We start from the raw sequence: 14,506 nt of genomic DNA, 5'->3' as shown, positions 1-14,506 counted from the left end.
GGACTGTTATGGACAAAAACCAGACGGACATATTAAATAATTCAGGACAAAGGACAATTAACCCATGGGAAAAAACTAAAATCAACACGTTAAACATCATGATTATGGAAGTTTAAATAAGCATAATTCCTTTATTTCATATTTAATTGCACTTTTAATTTTCACATTTTTATTTACTATCATTTTATTTATTGCACTTTTAATTATCGCACTTAAATTATCGTCATTTATATTGTTCATTAGGTTTTAATTGTGACTTAAAATATAAAATCGACAAACCGGTCATTAAACGGTAAAAACCCCCCTTTTATATATTATTATATTATATATATATATATATATATATATATATATATATATATATATATATATATATATATATATATATATATATATATATATATATATATATATATATATATATAACAAATGTAATTATATAAAAATATAGTGTAACCGTCTCCCTGTGGAACGAACCGGACTTACTAAAAACTACACTACTGTACGATTAGGTACACTGCCTATAAGTGTTGTAGCAAGGTGTAAGTATATCCATTCAATAAATAAATAAATATCTTGTGTAAAATTGTATCGTATTTAATAGTATTTCCTGTAAAAATATAAGCTATTTTATATACACCTCGCGAAACATCAGTTACTAATCATAACCCTTAGATAAAGGGGTAATTACATTAGTTACCTTATTTAACTTAGAAACTTTCAATTTTATTCATTGGCTCTATTAATCGAGTCAACAGTAAGCGTCGATTTATTGACGAGTTGACTGTCGCTTAGAGCCTAGATTGAACTAAAATCCATGAAAATTTAATTCTACCATTTTCATGGCGTCTCGCACTTTTTTAACATACTTATTGGCCGGAGGTCCATTCGGAAGTAATTTCTCTATCCATAGAACATTGAGAGGGAGAATTTTCTCTACTCTTGAGGTGTTTTACTCTAGGTGAAGAAATTATTTCTCTTTATTCTAGGATAGAGGAATGATTGTGTACATCTTACCTCCCTCATACCATACTCATGTTGGATTGAGTTTTATTGTTGTTGATGTTGTTGTATGGATATATTCACTCTCATAAATGCTTATTATTGCTTCCTATGAGGAAATTTTGGTTGGTGACAGCTGCTCTAACTTTTGACATAGAAGATAGTCAATCGGGTCGGGAAAAGAATTGATCGCAAGACGATTGACGAGAAATTGAAGAAGCCCGTTTCGTAGGGCGGATGGTCATTTGTATCATTGGTTTATTGTTTTAGTTCGATTTTTTTATTAAGTTTAGTTTTTCGCGTTTTGATTTCTATTGAAGGGGTGTATGTTTGGTTTTTTAGTTTGTATTTAGTTCGTTCCGCTGTTTATTTTTTGGTGTAGTTGAAACTCAGTGTTAGATAGTTAAAGCGTGTTATCGCTTTCTAAGTTCTAGCATCTTTGATCAATTGTTGTATTCTTTGGTTGAGTTCGTTTTCCTTTTGAAAAGGTCTCGTTACTATATGAGTTTTTGTTATTTTTGTAAAAAAAATCTTATTACCATGTGCCAAGGGGCACATTTTAGCAACAAAAAAATATAACTTTTTCCTTTCTTTTAATTATTTCAAATATATATTACAACTATATGTACTTCTAAATAGGCAAGTCTACCTAGTCACGTAGTAGCATATAAATGATAAAGTTCGGGATCACCACATGACAGATGAATGCAACTCAAAAATGTAAAACTAAAATGTCTTGTAATTAACTGATAATGAAATAAAACAAACAAATAGATTTAGATTTTTTCGTTTACGGACCAACCATCAAAGTAATGATGTTAATGTATTTTAGATTTAGTTAAACTATGTGAAGACAAATAACACAATTAAGATAGTACTAATATCAGAAATGAGAAAATATGTTCACCTAGATTGATTTTAGTGTTGGACATATTTAAATCAAGACTGAATTGATTGCCAGCGTACGTGAATTACTTAGAAGGTTCACCTGAAATTTCCTATGCAAACTCCTAATTGAAAGACACAAGTATTCCACCGAAAACCTCTCGATTATGACTAGACAATTCACAAACTTAAGGATGTTAATGTATTTTAGATTTACCCCTATCAACAATCATATCAGCTATCGTTGCGCATGATTTACCCCTATATTAACTAGCAGGTTGAATTCAGTTCTTACCGTCTCCAGTCAAACAATTATTAACCTAGATTAACAGTTTTATACTAACGTATTAAATTAATTGACGCTCGCCTTATATAACAAATACACAATCAACTGAATGGAACAATCAAATTTCATTAAGAATCAATCTTAAATACACAATTAATTGAATCGAACAAATAAATTTCAATAAAAACATTCTAATGCTCTGGTCTTGAGCAAACAAATTCCAATGACAAAAGTAATTTAGGTTCCTCTTCGATCTAGACTAGTCGTTTCGCATCTTGTGTTGAGACGGTGGAGCAAAATGGGGCCAAGAAGGCTGAGGGTACCCGTGTTGGTTCGAACGCGCCTTCTAAAGCTCCGTTTAAAGGCAAGAAGCAAAAGAAAAGATGACCGACTCATGATGAAGAAATGGAGAGCTTCTCCATTTTTATTAAAGATATGAATTTTTCTAATGACAACCCTTAGAATTGTCATTAAGAGATTTGAACATGCTATATATACTTCTACATTAACAACAGTCAATTTTTTTTATGAAAATAACTACCCCATGTACTACACTTTTTTGCATTGATATAATTCTTCATTGACAACTCTAGTGTTGCTATTAGAAAAATTCTAAAGATATTTAGTTTTAGTTGGTTGTGTGTAGTTGTATTGTTATGTTTAAATGGTTTTAATTTTTTCTCATAGGTTTTACTTGGTTAGATTGACCAACCTCTTTTGGTTGTGTAGGGTTGTTTTAGGTGTTGTGAGTTTGCCGTCTTGTTTTCATGTTGTGTTAGTAGTTGCCTTGGTCCTTGTTGTAAGCTCTTGGTTCGTTTGTTGCTTTCTCAAGCTCATTTGTTGTATTTGATTTGTATGTTTCTAGAGATTTCATCTTTAATGAAACTTTCCTTTAATTATATATGAGTAAGTTTTAAGTTTTTTGGCAAAAAAAAAAAAATAAGAAGAATCATTCTTTCGTCAATAAAATTTAGGGTTAAGGCTACAAAATAGCTTTATACTTTGATTTTTGTTCCATTGTATGTTATATACCTAGCAATATACCGGTGTACGTTACATATTTTTAAAAAGTGTTCTAATGTAGCTATTGGTGACCGTTTACCTGCGTGTGCAGTCCCTAGGGCTAACCGACATTAACAAGAAGCATTCATAGATTGAAATGATTAGAGTTTCAGGAAGCTGATTACTCCTTCAAGCTTCGTGTCGCATCAGATCGTGTTAAAATTCATCTCTGAACAGCAGATCGAAAAGTCACAATTTATGAAATTTTGGTCAACAATTCAGTTGGACCGTTTCTCGATTTTTCAGGTCTTGATTTTAGTTCACGAGCGTTAGGTGATGAAATTAGATCAACTTTTATTAAGAAATTGTATCCTAAAAAATGACTAAATGTTAACGTCTGTTAGCTTTAAGAACTGCACACGCGAGTAACCGATTACCAATAACTTACATTAGAACATTTTTTTAAAATATATGACCTATGCTGATGATATTTTTCTGTCTATTATATAAGTTACACTAAAACAAAAATAAAAATATAAGAGTGTAGCGTTAACCCTAAAATTTAAGTGAATCAATAATTAATTTTTAGAAACAATTCCAAATTAACCTTCGAATTCTTTTTAGACCCGACCAGTTTTGATCGAACACGATCGGTTGAAGAATTGTTTTAATCCAACATTTCCCAAATTAAGCTTCGAAATCTTTTTAGACCCGATCCGACCCGATTTGATCGAATACTGTCGGTTGAAGAAGGTTGTTTGTGTATTTTTGTTTTCATGATAGTTCAGCAGCTGATTACCTCTACATACACACTCACACATATACATACACACCCTTATATACATCATTGGTACATAATTGTTTTAGAAAGGAAAAAAAAAAAAAACACCATTTTAACGGTTAGTTGAATCACCACATACAACACGATAACGACATCTCCTCCGATCTATCTTCATATCTTGAAGCAAACGACGTCGTCAACCACCAGTTGTTGTTATTGCGTCAGATCTCTATATCTCTACTACTTAGGGTTTCATTATCTCTGCATCTATACATTTACACACTTCAAACACATATTTCCTACTTCTGTGTTTCAATATATCAAAATCAAATCACCTATTCGATAGATTTAACTTCGCATTGGTTGATAACCGGCTTCGATTGCGAAATTGGATTGTTTTCGATCTCAATGGTGGTTTCTGTACCTCTAACACCTGGCCAGGTAAAGAAATTAACTACTAAACCTTACTTTAAATTGCTTAATTAGGTCAATTTGATTACTGATCTGTTTATTAGTTGATTTGTAAATGCTGATTTGTAGATCTCAGTATTCTGTATAAAGTTTTTAAATCTTGTACGCATTGTGTTCACATTGAAGTATTTAAAATGTAAGATTATGCCATGCCTACAAGATGTGGACATTATTATGTGATCTTATTCCATTAATTTGTCAAGATTTTAATAATATCTTTGGTGGAGGGATAAACAATATACATATAATAGGTTATACTTGCTTTAGATCACATTCTATTTAGGCATAAGTTCAATACAAAGTTCTGGTAAATTGGTAATCCATCCATAATGGTTATTGCTTAATGACATTCTCCGAATAAGTAAATGTTTATCGTTTACACAATATGCGTCTTCACTTAAATATCATGTTTATGCGTACTGTTTTTTCTACGTCGAACTTGAGTTAGGTAAATTTTATGCACATATCTGTGTGAGAACAACTAAAAAGAACAAAAATGAAGTTGAATAGATCCTTCAATGATTCTTTTAAATGTGAAATTGTGTCCATTTACTATGTAAATTGATGCAAATAGACCAACCAAAAGGTAAAAACCTGGAACTTAAAGGGTTGATGATAATTTTTTACCGGGTAATGGTACGACCAAATGTATTCCGGTGGTAGATTTTACCTGCCATGTATTCTATCTAGTATTGCCATTCTGCTTTTCCTTGCATAGCTTTGTGATCACAAATGTTATACTCCATCATTGATCATCTCGCAGGTGTCCTTTTTGCTTGGAATCATCCCTATATTTGTTTCTTGGATTTATTCAGAATGGCTTGAATACAAGAAAAATGCATCCCTATCCAAACTGTAAGTTCTATTATGCACCATAATCAGCTCTGTCCTATTAGAATATTCTGTCTTAAATTTTCTATGGTCATTGGTCATCAGTGAATAAGTTACATATGCTATGCGGTTTAAACAATCGCCATGCATATTTTTAATCTTATATTACCAGTTCATACGTCAGATTATCATTTGATTTGTTGCATTCAGCATTGTATGGGTATATGCATACATTTAATCTCACAGCATCTTCTAATGTTGATTTATCTGTCTTTCGGAAGCAGCCATTCAGATAATAGTTTGGTTGAATTGGAAATGGAGGCAGTAAAGGAAGACGACCGTGCTGTTTTGCTTGAAGGAGGCCTCACAAAGTCAGCATCAGTCAGGCAGCCTGCTGCTGCTATTAAAGCCAACTTAATTAGGTTGGCTTAACATCTGACTAAATTTCTTCATATTTATATCCTTTTTTTATTTATTTCTTTGTGTCATTTTCATAGTGAAACTACTAAGTACATTCTACAACTCTTGATTTGTAGATTTGTGACAATGGAGGAATCATTTTTACTTGAAAACCGAGCAACTCTGAGAGGAATGTGAGTCATGTTTTTTTTATATTAATATCATTTTGATGGGTCTGTTTTGTTTTAAGCTGATTCAACAATCACATTTGACTTTACTACCCTATGTAGGTCAGAGTTTGGGGGAATATTATTCTATTTCTACTTATGTGACCGCACCAGCATAATTCCAGAATCAACAAAGGTTCATGCCTCATAATTAACATTTTCTTTTATCCGAGCCTTAAGTTTTTCTTATCATGGTAGTAACTGTATTTTTCCCTTGTGCAGAACTACAATCGTGATCTTTTCCTTTTTCTGTACGCTCTTCTCATCATTGTTTCAGCAATGACTTCTCTGAAGAAACATACTGACAAGTCAGCATTCTCAGGAAAATCGATACTTTACCTGAATCGGCATCAAACTGAGGAGTGGAAAGGCTGGATGCAGGCAAGAGTTTTGTCATTATCATTTATCTGCTATTGATTTCATCTTTATAAACTCAGATTGTTCATATATTTCTGTGTTCAGTTCTACATTTAATATTCACATGTCTATGTTATTTGAAAGTTGATACATCATTTTCTACGAGTGCAAAGGCGTATATGCTTAAAATTCTTTTATTTTCTCTGTATGTTGTTAGGTTCTCTTTTTGATGTATCATTACTTTGCTGCCACTGAGATATACAACGCTATACGTGTTTTTATTGCTGCGTATGTCTGGATGACTGGTTTTGGTAACTTCTCCTACTACTACATCCGAAAAGATTTCAGTATTGCTCGATTTTCTCAGGTATTTTAATATGTTATCTTAATTCTTATTGTTGATCTTGCTGATGACACATGCAATGTTTATTGTTTTATAGACATTAAACATGCAAATGTTAGGCACGTTCTGTATTTAGAAAGATGTAACTTTCTAATCTGTTTTGGGTTACTTATTTTACAATTGGTGATCAAATGTGGATGCACCTAATATTATATCTTCTTTCTGCAGATGATGTGGAGGCTGAATTTTTTCGTGGCGTTTTGTTGTATAGTTCTTAACAACGACTATATGCTCTATTATATTTGTCCTATGCACACTCTTTTTACTCTAATGGTATACGGTGTCCTTGCTATCGGGAGCAAATATAATGAGATAAAGTCAGTGATGATTATGAAGCTCATTGCATGCTTTCTGGTGGTTATCTTGGTCTGGGAAATTCCAGGAGTTTTTGATCTAATTTGGAGCCCTCTTACATTCCTGTTAGGTACATTTTATATATTATATTTTATGTAATGCACTAAACGTAATTTGAGTAATCAGAAGACCATGGCTTCATATTGTGTTGACAAATATTACTTGCAGGTTACAGTGATCCTGCTAAACCAGATCTCCTCCGGTTGCATGAGTGGCATTTCAGATCTGGGCTTGATCGTTATATATGGATTATTGGAATGATTTATGCATATCTTCATCCTAATGTAAGGTCTATGAAGTACTTTTTTCTGTATTTATGAGATATGATATCTTTAAAACTATGTTTGATGATGATATCTCAGGTTGAAAAATGGATGGAAAAACTTGAAGAGTCAGATAGTAAACGGAGACGCACCGTAAAGGCGTCCATAGTTTCAGTATCTGTGCTGGTTAGTTTTCATTATTTTCTTTCGGATGTATAAGTGGCAGTTTCGACCGATTTACTTATGAATTGGTTGATATGGGTTCTGTGTCATATCTCAAATGGGTCTATTTAAAATATTGAGCTATAAGGGAAACAGGTTGATATTCACCCGAAGTCAAATTTTTAATGCATAAAACTTGTACATTCATGTATGTTTGAAAATGTAGAAAGCGTTATTTATAGAGTTCCTAAATCCTAGAAAAAGATACCTGTATTTGCAAGTTGTCAACACAACCTGGTCCCACCCTAGTTCAATACTAAAAATGATTTGTTTCAACCCATTATCGTGGTTTCTATATTCAAGCTTTTGTTGGCATATCTTAAATTCATTTCAGGCTGGTTACATGTGGTATGAGTACATATACAAGCTGGACAAGGTTACATACAACAGATACCACCCCTACACATCATGGATACCTATAACGTATGTAATTAGTTTATCTTTTATTTATCTCAACTCCATTACCTATGGATTTTTTGGTATACATGTGTGTTGTATTTAGAACACAAATTTCTTTTTCAGTGTCTACATTTGCTTGAGGAATTTCACTCAACATCTTCGGAATTACTCGCTAACTCTCTTTGCGTAAGCTTTCTATAACTTCTCCATTCAAAGATATAAGCCCATGAGGATACAATTCCTTATTCAAGTATACTCATTTTAATATTCTTATAGGTGGCTTGGCAAGATCACTTTGGAGACATACATTTCTCAGTTCCATATCTGGCTTAGGTGAACCCAAACCTCATCTTTTCAATAAATTTATTATTAGTTCCCCAATGATCTGTTTTATGTTTACCATATCTTAATGTCCTCTGAAAAATTACATCTGAAGCCAGTTAAGATACAACGTCATAGTACTAACCAGCATGAATGGTACAGATCGGATATTCCCAATGGGCAGCCAAAGTGGCTTCTGTCGTTTATCCCAAATTACCCAATGCTCAATTTCATGCTTACAACTGCAGTATATGTCTTGGTGAGTAACATATCCTTCCACCTTTCTAATCGGTGAATTCTTAAGTTTACTAATTTTGTCTTTTGGAATTTATTTTCCTCGGTTCTGCAGATATCATGCAGGCTATTTGAACTGACAAACACACTGAAATCAGTTTTTATACCCACAAAAAATGATCGTCAGCTGCTGTACAATTTTCTTGCTGGGGCAGCAATTTTTGGGTGTTTATACCTCATTGCATTCATGGTTGTTCACATTCCTCAATAGCTGGTAAGTACATCTAAGTCCTTTCATAATTTTATTTGCAGACTTCCCAAATTTTCATTCTTGTGTCTAGTGCTGCATGGGAATGTGTTGTAGTAGTGTTGATGGTAGCTCTAAATGTGGTAATTGCGGTCCATCTACTTATGAATGGGTTGATTTGGGTTTTGTTATATGGGTATGTTTGGCAAAACTCGCTGGTAGTTTTTAGCTTGTACTGCTTTTAGCTGATGGCTAGTAGCCTAGTAGCTTTTAGATGATAGCGGGTAGCTGTTATGATATATTTTGGTGTTTGGTAGAGTAGTTGAATCTGTTAAATAAAGAGAAAAATGACAAAAAGCTAGAAGCTAAAAGTTAAATGCTAGTTATAGTAGCTTTTAGCTTTTTCCCTCTGTCTAAAAGCTTTAAGCTCGTTTAACCAAACGGGTCTTTTTATTAAATAGTTGTTTTTTCATAAAAGCTAAAAAGCTTCGCGCCAAACATACCCTATATGTAGACCACTCAAATGGGTTAGAATAGTATTAGCTAAAAGGAGAACGCTATTTATAATGCATAAATATTCCTAAACCATCCCAAGATAGCCTAATGGTTAGGGTCCTTTATTTGATGTCATTGTTGATTATATGCAACGACCCGGCTATCTTGTGACGGTTGTCCTTTATTTGTTTATATGCAGTATCTTTTAATATCATTGTTGATTGTTGATGTAGTAGACAATACCCTTGACCATATACGTAGTGCATTCACTCATTTTCTGTGTAGTTGCATATTTAAATTTATGTAAGAATAATGTTACACCTTACTATATAGTAGTACTTGTTACTAAGTAGTAGAGTCAAAGATACTCCTTTTGTAATGTTTGATGTTGAAAAGCAACCATTTGATGCTAAAACTCAAATATTGATTAATTTTTTGACTGATGTGATATTTACCTTTTTTGTCGTTCGCTTTTGTGTTCGTAAGTATTGACTATTACTTGCATGATCTACTTTACAGGCTCAATAAAGTCTATAGATTATTAGAAGCTACTTCCTGTTTAAAACATGAAACATATATACATACATATTCGGAGCAACAATAATTCAACCATACATTTAAAGTCAATACCTGGCTCATAAAGCCAAATGTCTCCATCAATTTTGGAGAAACCGTCATTGTTGCTTTCCTGTTTCCACTAGTCTGTAAAATTTGAACATCTTGTGCCCCTTTCAGAAGTTCAGTTGTCGTCATTCTTTTGTAATCTTTTCAATCAGCGTATTATAGTATTATTGTTTGTTTTGGATGAAACGGGACATGTAATTATATGTATTTTAGAATTGTGGGCAAATTTTACGAACATCAAAAGGGATGCATTGTTGCAGTTTTGTGTCATTGACAAAACATCATGTTATGTATGTATTGCAACATATGAGGAAGCTAGCGTATAGCAGTGTAGTCTATATAAGTAGCAAGATCGAAAAGGCAAACCTAGATCATCCAGTCAAGCCACTCGGTTAGGGGTGTGAACTATTTCGTGTGAAACCGTTGTTCTGAATACTGAACTCAGTTAAAACTAAGCTGAAAATGAAAAATGGCTTCCAGATTGATTACAACTAAACTGAATTCAATATTTGGTTTTCGATTTTCAACTTTAAAACTCGGCTGAATTGAAAATCAAATTGGACTTGATAATAATATTTAAAAACAATTTGACGTGTGCATGAGTTTTTAAATACGTTCAAAGAAAATTGCATAGCTGTTTTGAAAACTTAAAAAATATAGCTATCGTGTATTCGTGTGTTTGAGAAAAAATGAAGATTATGTTTGCACTTCAAAATTCACATTCATTGACATTTTCATACTTCCATGTTAACAGATTTTAAATTCAGGAAGCTACAAAGTGGTATTCGTTGTGATTTTGTACCAAGCCATGATAGCAGGTCTTGCAATTCTCCCCTAGTGGCGAATGAAAGGATCTCAAGAGAGAGATGAGATTAGTAGATGTTATAAAAACTATATATTCATCCAGTCATCCTAATACTATCGACCGTACACTGTTCTAAAGTGAATCCATCAAGTTAGATGGCTCCCAAAAAAATCTATGCTTCAAGATTTTATTTTAACTATTACCTATTCTTTTGGATATGCACTACTGTTTTCTTTAGCATAATTATCTTATCAATCAGCTGAAGTATCATCTTTTGTGATCGTATTGTGACAGTAGGGTTGACCTTCAATAATTTTTTATCGTTTACTAATTTAGTACGTACAGTTAGGTTGCCCATTGTTGAAATCTTCAGACGCAATACGTGTGATTTGGCACGGATACCTTAACTGTGTTTGCCTTTGGGAACCACCAGTCCCATCCCGAAAAGGACACGTGCCTTTAAATTTCCAACCCCAGAAATCCACAATGTGAAGAACGGGTTCGAATCTACACGCCTGTTGTTTCTGATTCTCATTGTTGAAATCGGTCTTCCATTGGGAGATGTATGTATTAAATGCAAACGACTTATATGAAATTTTCATTTGTGAATCAATATTATCTTGATATTGATTGATTGTTGCTCACTCAATGGTTTAATCCTAAAACAAAGACTTGATATATTTTTTTTATTCGCCGAAAGAACAAAAAAACAAAAGGCACCGCTTCAAATAGAAAGAAGCCAAACGACACACCAACTCAAACATATGCAAGACCACAACTATAGCAAAACATAGCATAAAGCAATGACCAAAATATTTTTATCAATAAACCAACCACAAACCGAAAGATAAACACCACCAATAAAGCGCTCACATTCCTTACGAGTAAAAATATCTCAACTCGGCTCCCAAAACTTTTTTTAAAACAAAAATTTGATAACGAACGGCGCTTAATAGCTAATAAAGTAAGGTTTTTGATAATAATGCATTATATAACATTAACGTAATCCTACAACCAAAAAGAAACCATTTAAGCTTAGAGTTATGGATTTAGAGAGCTGGATCATCGCAAAATAGTAGTGTTGGTCTGCATCAACTGCTACATGTTGCTTTGTAGTGACTTTCATCAATTGTTGAGTATATCATGCCTTCCTCTTCTAACGTTCTTATAGTTTCCCTGTCAACCAACAATACAAAACTTTCAACGTTAGTGTGTGAGAGAGAGACAGAGCACGAGACAATCACACACGCATATACGAGAGTGCATAAACACACAGAGGGAGACAGAGTCGTACATGATCTTGTTATGAGGAAGTTTGAGCTTCTGTGCAAGTTCATCTGTATGGATGCCCTTCTCCTTTTCACTACAAAATAATCAAAAATATATGTAAATTTGTATAATGCAACGCAAAATTATGAACTCAAGAAACATACTTTCATATTTTCCATACAGTCTCAAAAAACTCAAGAAACCAATATGGTACATGCACCAATTAGAGCCATAATGTTAAAAAAAAATATTTTAGTAGCTTGGTAGCTGATAAGTACACACCATTGTGAGTCAAAAGACGACAACTTGATAGTACTTATAACTACTCCTGGAAATGAACAATATCAGACTTCGAAAGTTTTAGCTTGACTATGTGTACAAAATTTTATTGCATATGGATGAAGGTTTTGTTCTAACAACTAGAAAGAATCCATAAAAGTAAATTTGTAACATTAACCATCTCATCCTATATGCCTAAAACAACCATTATTATAACTACTCTAACAAAACTTACTAGTTAGCAGGAAACTGGAGATAAGCAAGAACCATTTGATCAAAGCCTTTTAGTCCATCAACATTGAACGGTACAGATGACTGAAAATAAGAACAATTTATCATGTCTATCAAAAAAGTGAAAAAATTGTTAATTTAATCATGCAAGTAAATGTAAGCTGACATACCTGACTTGAAAGGGTGGACTTAGAGCCATTAGTACCATTTTGGATGGGTGTGTTTGGGGTTGAACTTTGATTCCCAGTAAAGTTTGTACCATTCCCTTGTGTCTTCTACAAGCCATGTAGTTGATTGTTCATATTAGTATTATAATCAAATCAACCATATCTATATGCAAGTTCTAGTGTCCATGTAGACATACCTGATCTTTAGTAGTACGCAGATGGTTGTGTATGCACGCAATGAAATGGAAGGTGATCTCATCAAAATTCGTCACAGGCCTAAAAGTTCAAGAACATTGAAACAAAAATAAAAATACCTTTTTAATTAAAATTAAAACTTATTACCTTTAAAGCAACAATTTTTACTCAAGTCCATGAGCATGCAGGCACAACCAAATACATTAATGACAACAAACACATAAAAACAGTTGTCTTGAATAAAACTCTACATGAAAGTTATATGAATAGATCACATGAAATTTTGAACATCAATTAAAATGAAAATTGCATAAAAATCATTCTTACTTACAAGATCAGTATGCAAAACATACCTAACAGAGAAAACATCAACATGCCTTTCACCTTTAAAACTTTTCAGATGTCCATCAACATGGACATAAATCCCTTCACTGCCATACATATACATACATACATACATAATAACATCAAAATAATTCAATAACCATAATACTAATAATTCCATAATAACAAAATCAACAAATGAGTCCAGCAAAGTAACTCACCTAATTGCCTCAATTTGCATTTTATCAAATGGTTGATTAAGCCTATACATAAAAATATAAAAATAGTTCAAACCCATGAAGATCAAATTCTTAAGTAATACATACAATTCATAATCTATCAATAAAAACACAATTGTTTGTTATAGCTTTTACCATCTTTTGCATTCCAAATTTCCAGTTCCATCATCAATAGTAAATGTAACATAACTATTTCTTTCCACTATGTTTGACACCATTCCCACCACAGTAACCTGAATAAAATTAATTATATTAAACAATTAAAAAAATAAATTAAATTAATCTATAAAAATAACACTCATTATATTACCAATAATTATGTTAAAATTGTAAAATCACAGTCACCAATAGACACACACACACACACACACACACACACACACACACACACACACATCCAGATACATGTGTAATTTTGAATGAAGATTTGAAGGCGTACATTAACAACATCTGCACCGGAGATGCTGAAATTAGATTTATCGTCACCGGAGTGTAGAGCTTCGCTGATTTGCTTAACGGTCAGCGGTACTAGTCCAAACGTATCTCGATTCTACAAAATAATAAACAACAAATACATTCATTAATAATTGATAAATAATAATAATATAATAATATAATAATAATATAAAAAATAAAGCGAAGACGAATTTGATTGAAAAAAAATTAGGGTTTATTTACCCCAGCGGTCGCCGGAGAACTGGCGATTTGAGAACTTCCGTCGAATTGACTTTCAGAAAACATCATGATGATCGTAACCGTTTAATTGATGCAGAAGAGAGGATGAGATTGAATGTGATTTTGAGGGAGTTGAATAGCTCAGATTATAATGAAATGATGATTTTATTAATTTGATTTCCCGCCAATTTGGTACTGAGTTTCCCGCCAATAAGGACAGGTGAGGGTTTGAGGTTTTATATTTAAAAAAGATAGATGATTTTACCCAATTTTATTTACACAATGAGTTGTAATTGTAATCGTGAATATTTAAAAGAGAGAAATAAAGTGAAAAATATTAACCAATGTAATATTGACAAATAGTCCTCGAAAATTTGGTTAACTTGCTTAGTATTTAATAAGTAATCTTTGCAAAGACTAATTAAGGATTTATCGAGGATTAAACAAATTATGTTTGAATTTGATAGATTTAATCTATTATTCCAATTGATCTCTGATTTGTAGTGACCTATCGAAAGT

At 32.6% G+C, this 14,506-nt stretch overlaps 2 protein-coding genes across 3 annotated transcripts; one reads left to right on the top strand and one right to left on the bottom strand.

Moving 5' to 3' along the window:
• Positions 1-5,193: 5,193 nt before the first annotated feature.
• Positions 5,194-10,761, top strand: LOC139843846 (protein REDUCED WALL ACETYLATION 4-like). 2 transcript variants are annotated; one of them, XM_071834008.1, is made up of 15 exons: positions 5,194-5,282; positions 5,543-5,680; positions 5,795-5,851; positions 5,948-6,020; positions 6,107-6,265; positions 6,459-6,608; positions 6,813-7,068; positions 7,167-7,282; positions 7,361-7,447; positions 7,818-7,906; positions 8,006-8,068; positions 8,159-8,215; positions 8,366-8,462; positions 8,553-8,711; positions 10,558-10,761. In XM_071834008.1, the coding sequence occupies exons 2-14, from the start codon at positions 5,574-5,576 to the stop codon at positions 8,706-8,708; spliced, it is 1,467 nt and encodes a 488-aa protein (XP_071690109.1). In that variant the 5' UTR covers positions 5,194-5,282; positions 5,543-5,573; the 3' UTR covers positions 8,709-8,711; positions 10,558-10,761. The 2 variants fall into 2 exon arrangements, with proteins under 2 accessions (XP_071690109.1, XP_071690108.1); XM_071834007.1 differs by lacking the exon at positions 10,558-10,761 and adding an exon at positions 9,699-10,141.
• A 910-nt stretch (positions 10,762-11,671) lies between these two features.
• On the bottom strand, positions 11,672-14,107 carry LOC139903967 (replication protein A 32 kDa subunit A-like). The gene is made up of 10 exons (XM_071885895.1): positions 13,991-14,107; positions 13,752-13,862; positions 13,448-13,545; positions 13,295-13,336; positions 13,103-13,180; positions 12,752-12,830; positions 12,558-12,662; positions 12,392-12,471; positions 11,903-11,971; positions 11,672-11,784 (listed from the first exon to the last, which is right to left on the bottom strand). Exons 1-10 carry the CDS (start codon positions 14,054-14,056, stop codon positions 11,700-11,702), a joined length of 813 nt encoding a protein of 270 aa, XP_071741996.1. The 5' UTR covers positions 14,057-14,107; the 3' UTR covers positions 11,672-11,699.
• Positions 14,108-14,506: the final 399 nt, after the last annotated feature.

Source organism: Rutidosis leptorrhynchoides, chromosome 4 (genome assembly GCF_046630445.1).
Source record: "Rutidosis leptorrhynchoides isolate AG116_Rl617_1_P2 chromosome 4, CSIRO_AGI_Rlap_v1, whole genome shotgun sequence".
NCBI lineage: Eukaryota > Viridiplantae > Streptophyta > Magnoliopsida > Asterales > Asteraceae > Rutidosis > Rutidosis leptorrhynchoides.
This window is presented reverse-complemented; position numbering and strand designations above follow the sequence as displayed.

What these genes read in the sequence shown, in the direction of transcription:
- LOC139843846 (XM_071834008.1), top strand. Translation starts at nt 5,574, where the DNA reads ATGGAGGCAGTAAAGGAAGACGACCGTGCTGTTTTGCTTGAAGGAGGC. An exon ending in AGTGGAAAGGCTGGATGCAG is followed by an intron (nt 6,266 to 6,458) that starts GCAAGAGTTTTG and finishes GTATGTTGTTAG; the next exon opens with GTTCTCTTTTTGATGTATCA. An exon ending in ACATCATGGATACCTATAAC is followed by an intron (nt 7,907 to 8,005) that starts GTATGTAATTAG and finishes TTTCTTTTTCAG; the next exon opens with TGTCTACATTTGCTTGAGGA.
- LOC139903967 (XM_071885895.1), bottom strand. Translation starts at nt 14,056, where the DNA reads ATGATGTTTTCTGAAAGTCAATTCGACGGAAGTTCTCAAATCGCCAGT. An exon ending in TGCGTACTACTAAAGATCAG is followed by an intron (nt 12,663 to 12,751) that starts GTATGTCTACAT and finishes CATGGCTTGTAG; the next exon opens with AAGACACAAGGGAATGGTAC. An exon ending in CTTCCTCATAACAAGATCAT is followed by an intron (nt 11,785 to 11,902) that starts GTACGACTCTGT and finishes GTTGGTTGACAG; the next exon opens with GGAAACTATAAGAACGTTAG.